Source organism: Natrix helvetica (assembly GCF_964273705.1).
Source record: "Natrix helvetica genome assembly, chromosome: 2".
In the NCBI taxonomy this organism is placed as follows: domain Eukaryota; kingdom Metazoa; phylum Chordata; class Lepidosauria; order Squamata; family Natricidae; genus Natrix; species Natrix helvetica.
The window spans coordinates 45,836,484-45,843,396 of record NC_138552.1 but is presented as its reverse complement, the minus strand read 5'-3'; the positions used below and the strand labels follow the sequence as shown (position 1 = coordinate 45,843,396).

The 6,913-nt window shown below is 38.6% G+C and overlaps 1 protein-coding gene across 1 annotated transcript in view; it reads left to right on the top strand.

Annotated features, from left to right (window-relative positions):
- Nucleotides 1-277: 277 nt before the first annotated feature.
- Nucleotides 278-6,913, top strand: part of LIX1 (limb and CNS expressed 1) — a 32,235-nt gene continuing 25,599 nt past the window's right edge. Inside the window, exon 1 of the mRNA XM_081944881.1 lies at nucleotides 278-395. Coding sequence (XP_081801007.1) covers nucleotides 314-395 — 82 coding nt within the window. The 5' untranslated portion in view covers nucleotides 278-313. The remainder of the gene's footprint in view (nucleotides 396-6,913) is intronic.

Below are 6,913 nucleotides of genomic sequence, written 5' to 3'. Positions count from 1 at the left end.
AGGATGAGAAGAGGAATGCCTTTCTCATGATTAGCTTCTCTAGCCAGCCAGTAGGTGGGTGTGTTTCACAGAAGAAAGCGGTAGTCAGCCTCCTTCTCTCCCTAATTAGCTCAGCCAACAACAAAAATAAGTGAGCCAGGGAGGGAGACCCCCTGAAGGGTCTTTCGAATCTGGCCAATGTCTGATTGGCAGATGTTGAAAGGGATCCGTTGGTAATCCAGTTCATCAATGAGCTGCATAATTCAAGACAGGACTGGAAGAATTCCGGCATGTGGACACTTGGCGGGTGCAGTCTGGTAAAAGGCAGCTCAAGATGGACAGAACTTTGGAATCTCTACAGCACATCATTTCTCAAGTCTTGCCTCACAGAGACCCTACACTAGCATTTAAAGACTGTGAGTACCAAAGTTTCTGCACTACTGGGAGGGTACTTGCTGAAATCTGCAGGACAGAGACATTGCAAAGATGTCCATAAGGTTTTATGTACAAATTCACTATTGAGAAAGACTAAGAGACTGTGTATGGTATTTTGCTTTCTATCAGTAGCATGTTTGACTTAATATTAAGTAACTGCTTTTACTGTCTTAGAATTCAGCAAAAAATAATAATCAACTCATGTATAGCATATGATATTGGGAATTACTTTGTCTCTAGGTAGTTTGAATGTGTCTTATAAAAGGCTTGTTGCAAAATATTAAGACTTCAATTTACATTGTGATCTTTATATGAGATCATACATAGTTTTGCATGCATGTGTTATTTTAATACATTTCATACAATACAGAATCTCAGTAAAACATGATTTTAGTGTATGTGCTCATGCAGACACACAATTACTGCATAGAGCATTTAGTTTCACTATAGGAAATTCTAAATTGGTGTTACAATTTGTGCTGTGTTTATTTTTCCCATTACCATTTGTACTATAATAAATCTAGCTCTAAAAATGCTAAATATCAATATCTAAAAGCTTTCTTTCTTCAGCTTCAATCTGAGCTTGCTAGTTTTGAATCATGCTTCTAAATATTCAAAGATAAACTTTTAAAGACTAAGTATTTTACATCTGAAAGAGGATCAGGATCCTGGAATCCCAAGTTCAGAAAAGTAAAAGTCTTGAATGCTACAGAAAATCAGTTTTGAGCAGTTTGCAAAATTTCTTAGGTTTATTTAAGAATGTTCCAGCACCTTCTTTGATATCACATTTTGTTTACTGTGAGTGTGAGGTAGAAAGACAATGGAGAAAGAAAGGAGGAGACAGAGGAGCAGTCAGTTAGTTTTATCCTCAAGTTTCACATTTTTTTCCAGAATAATATTTTTAAAAATAGCTAATCATGAAATACGTTACAAAACATTAAGGATATGCTTAATTCTTACGTTAAATGACACTGCATATACTGATTCTTTCTAAATTGAATGGGATTAATGCTTGAAATAAGTAGCTGGCAATGAGCAGTTATGCATTTGTTACTGCATACATGGTTTGTCAGAAATCAACAGTTATATAAACAAACATGAACAGAACTTCCTTAGCCCACCCAGAATTAAAACTCCCTCCTGTTGCAACTATCCTACGTTCAACTGAGGTTTTTTTTTTTTTACTCTGAAACCTTGTAGGAGCAGATGCATCTTATAAGCAAGAAGCATTTGGTGTAGAAAAGATGGGAAGCTTTCTTTCCCCTTCTTTGTGGTGAATTCCTGAAAATCATCAGTCAAGGTTTTCATTGAAAGTATATTTACTGGCCTCTCAGATGGTTACTGTGATCACCCATAGATTATAGGGTGAGAAAATAGCTATAATAAAGCAGAAAAGGCACATGTCAAACAAGATGGGTTTAAAATATCATTTTAATGGAATCTCACCACAAAAGTGGAGCCAATCATCAAAAAGAGTACTTTAGTAATCTTCGCACTCTTTAATTATTTCACTACTTCTTATTTGCTGTGTTATAAACTGACTGCTCTAAATCACTTCTAAAGCAGAAATTATCCTTTAGTAAAGCAGAGGGTTTGAGAAATCAAATAATCATATTTCAATATGGCAAATTTCCTAATGTTGAAAATGTGGAATCCAGTTGTAAGTTCTACAGAGTACTGTAGAAGTACTCAGAGCACTCTACAGGGTACTGAGAAGCAGGAGTGGGTTCCGGCAGTTGCTACTGCCAGTTCTCTCATGGCTGCGCTCCGCGCACCCGCTTGATGTGCACACGCGCAGAAGCAAAAACCAAGAGAACTGGTTTGGGGGCGTGGCAGGCCTGGGTCGCTGCAGGTTACAGCGATCCAGGCCACCAAACCACTACCTTTTCCACCGAACCAGTCTGAACCGGTAGAAACCCATCTCTGCTGAGAGGTAATGGGTCTTCGTCAAGCTATTTCTTAGATTTCCAGGTGTCCCTCAAATTTTCAGTCATGTTATGTTAAAGCAGGCTCTTGGTTTGGTCATTATTTTTACCAATCCTTTGGTAACTATATTTACCAAGGGAAGATCTACATTTTGTACCCCACAGTTTTGACAACATTGAAGTGAACACCAGGACTGTATGTTCATTTAGAACAGTGGTTCTCAACCTGTGGGTGGGGACCCCTTTGGGGGTCAAACGACCCTTTCACAGGGGTCACCTAAGACCATCAGAAAACACATATTTTTGAAAAAATATGGGAAACATATAATAATGTTACGGTTGGGGGTCACCACAACATGAGAAACTGTATTAAAGGGTCACGGCATTAAGAAGGTTGAGACCCACTGATTTAGAACATGTTTTGTGAGTTCTACAAATATTGTAGTTGTCAATTTTTTTAATTTATTTTTTGTCTTTTAATGACCCAGTAATATCTTGCATGGGGGTGGAGTCAGGGCAACCTAGTGGAGCTGAGTGTTTACTGGCCGGATGCCCTTCCTGTCACCAATGCAGAGTTTGCCACAGATATTTTCTCATTGTGCCCAGAGAGAGAAAGATCTGCTGCTACCTAGCAGCAGGATTCTTAGGGTTCCGAAGTTTCAATGGCTGCTCCCAATGGGCATAGGACTGCATTTCAGGTGTTCAGCAACACAGCGGTTTATAGTGTTCTGTGGTCATTCTGTGGTTTTTTGATGAAAACTGACATTCGCTTCCAATTTTCAGCAAAAATGCCCCATAGCAAAGTAACTTAATGACAGTGGATTCACTTAACAACCATGATGATTCACTTAATGACCACTTAAAAGATAGTAAATTCAGGTTGCTCATGTGATGACCCACTTTACGACCATCGCTACTTATAATGGGCAGGTCCCATTACGGTCGTAAGACAAGGACCATCTGTAATCAATCTACAACTGTTTCAAATTGAAAATAAATAGAAAGCCATGTGCTTTTCCTCTTCTCTTCTTTACAGTGACCCTTCATGAATCTGTTTGGATGGTTAGGTTGATAGAAAAGATATTTGTAGGCAGGCAGACAAAGACATCTATATGGTTGTCAGGGTCCTAAGGGTTGCTCACCTATATAATAGAACAGGGGTGTCCAAACTTGGGAACTTTAAGACTTGTGGACTTCAACTCCCAGAATTCCCCAGCCAACATGGCTGGCTGGGGAATTCTGGGAGTTGAAGTCCACAAGTCTTAAAGTTCCCAAGTTTGGACACCCCTGTAATAGAAGAAAACATTATTGTCTCTTTTTGTTTCCCACACCAGAACAATTTTGAATTCAACTCCTCAGGGAAATGTCTATGGAGAGTCTCAGTCATCCAGGTCATGGTTGTCCCAAAGGTGCTTTTCAAAGGCCACTGGACTTCCTTTGTTTTTTCTTGAAGAGTTTTCATTTGTCATCTAAGAAGTTTCTTCAGTTCTGACTGAATGGTGGAGGATGGAAGGATTTATATTCCTTGCAGTTATCTGGTCGTTAGCACTCTTTATGAGAGTCATTGAGGTCACTTTGAGGTTTATCTGTGCCCTCAGGGTCACCTCAATAGTGCAAATAAGTGTGAAACCTTCTTAGAACTGCTGAAAGGACTGTGTTGTAAAGGGCACATAGGTAGTGTCTGTATCCCTCCCCCTCTATTGAGAGAGGCCTGTTCAATCTTAATGTCTCTTTGACCCCTCTTTCAAACTAGCAGTCCTCTCTGTCCACATTTCTCAGTCCTCTCTGTCCACATTTCTCAGTCCTCTCTGTCCACCTTTCTCAGTCCTCTCTGTCCACATTTCTCAGTCCTCTCTGTCCACATTTCTCAGTCCTCTCTGTCCACATTTCTCAGTGCTCTCTGTCCACCTTTCTCAGTCCTCTCTGTCCACCTTTCTCAGTCCTCTCTGTCCACATTTCTCAGTCCTCTCTGTCCACCTTTCTCAGTCCTCTCTGTCCACCTTTCTCAGTCCTCTCTGTCCACATTTCTCAGTCCTCTCTGTCCACCTTTCTCAGTCCTCTCTGTCCACATTTCTCAGTCCTCTCTGTCCACATTTTTCAGTGCTCTCTGTCCACCTTTCTCAGTGCTCTCTGTCCACCTTTCTCAGTCCTCTCTGTCCACATTTCTCAGTGCTCTCTGTCCACCTTTCTCAGTCCTCTCTGTCCACATTTCTCGCTTCTCTGGGTTGAATCTGCACACTTCTAGAAATCAGAGAGGGGGTTTTCTGAAGGTATCACCACTGAAACAATCACACTATTACTTAGGACTCGAGCTTTCTTGTGATAGTGCCCACACCTTTGAGGCACCCTACCACTTCAAATCATCTCATCTTTATCAAGCTTCCAAAGAGTTGTAAATCATAGTACTGTAGGTGAATGAAGACCCTAAGGGTGTTGTTGTTTTGTTTTATCATTGATACTACTTAACTGGCTCTATTGTTATGAAGAATGTACTTTACTGGACATGTGCTCGGCATGAGTGAGTGAAATCTAACAAAGACCACATTCCATTGGATGCCACCAGGTGGTCAAAGCAAAAGAGAAAGGCCAAACAAAACATGATGCCAAACATTTCAGGAAGACCTGAAAAACATCAATCTCAAATGGAAAGATGTGGATTGAGACTTGTAGAGTATGCTTGTAGCCCAATGTGCTTAGCACAGGACATAAAAGAAACATTATTATTATTATTATTATTATTATTATTATTATTATTATTATTATTATTATTATTATTATTATTATTATTATTTTAATCCTATTCATTTCAGCTTGCTGTAAGCCAATGAAAACCTTTTGGTGATGATTGGCATATGCATCAAAGTACATAAACTGTTTTGCTTTTGTTGTTATTCCTGTATCCATATAGCTATTTCAGCATGCGTTTTTCTCTTCATACACATTTAATGTGTGCATGCAGAACTGAGAACACCTTTTGCAGCTTCAGTGTGAGGTGTCTGTTAAATTATAGCCCCTAATGGGAGGCAGCTGCCAGAAGGGGAACATTAAAGTTATATATGTTTAAATTACCTAATTTTACTGATTACGTGCTGTAGATTGATTGAGGAAATGGGGGGCAAGTTTAGTAGCCTTGCATTAAAGAATTTTCCTTTAAAAAAAAAGAGGGTGAGGGGACCTTGAATATATACTAAACTCCAAAAGGCTGCTATTTTTCCTACTCAATAGTCAAACGGTTATTTAATATTAATCTGACAAGTTAAATAAAACAACCTTTCTCTTGAAAAGTCTTTTTACAATTGACTTAGCAGGAAATATATACTGCTTGTCTTCTGTATAAATGGTTTACTTCTGACCATTAAAGAGCCCCCGGATTGTCTCAGTTCCAGACACAGCTAGGAAGGTTGCAATAGGCTTCTGCTCTAACATTCCTCCATCAGTTCTAACAATTTATTCCTCGGGTGGTTTCCTTCACTTCTGTGTGGTCTCTTTATTGCAATTTAAACCTGAGACTATTGTCTTCTTTGCCTCTTTGATGCTTTATGTATCCAGTGCAAGTCTCCATTATTTTTGCTGATTTCCAAGGGGCCCACTTCCACTTGATTGGTAAGGGCACTGACCTAGCAATAAACCTCCACTGAAAGCATTTTTTTTGCAAGCAATCCTAAACAGAACTATTCCAAAGCAACTCTTTGGCAAAGGAAAAATGTTATTGGGGTTGTATTATTTTATCAACCAGAATATAAGGGAGAGGAAGGGGTAGGTTCCAGGTTACACACTTGATAAAAGAAATAGTTTCATTGAAAAATAAACCTTTCCCAAAATGTAGTGAAAAAATTCAATCTAACTTCATCATTTTATTAGATGTTCTCTGTTTTGTAATGACTTGTGAAAAAATGGTCAAGATGCTTGTCCTTCAAAATATCAAAGCCTTGTAGTGACACTGCTTGAAAACAGGTAGGTAAGTAGGTAAATAGTTAGGTAGATGAGAAACAGAGAGAAAGGAGGGAGGGAGGGGAAAAGAGAGAGAGAGATAAGAAAAAAAAGAAAGAAAAAAAGAAAAGAGCTAATTTTCTATTCTTAGTCTACAGGATAATTTTGCTTTCCTAATTCACACATCTTGTTCCTGTTCCATATTACAACCTCAAGCCTAATATGTCTAGGGTAGAATAATGCACAAAAAGAATGTCACAGAAATGAATAAATGTCATGAATGGAGAGCCCACAGAAAATGTAGTGCTTTCTCTACTGGAAAAGCAGTTATTCTGTAATGGTTCTTCAGTTTTAATATTGATCATTTGATCATTTGTTATTCTATAAATTGAAACAAGTTGGTAACTCATGTGTAAGTAGCCATAAACAAATTGTTCAAAGCCATAATTAAGTTTGTATGTCTTTAGCTTTCTAAAATAAGTAATGCATCAATTATGTGTTAATAGCAATAGCATTTAGACTTATATACCGCTTCACAGTGCTTTAGAGACCTCTCTAAGCAATTTACAAAGTCAGCATATTACCCCCAACAATCTGGGTCATCATTTTACCAACCACAGAAAAGAGGAAAGCTGAGTCAACCG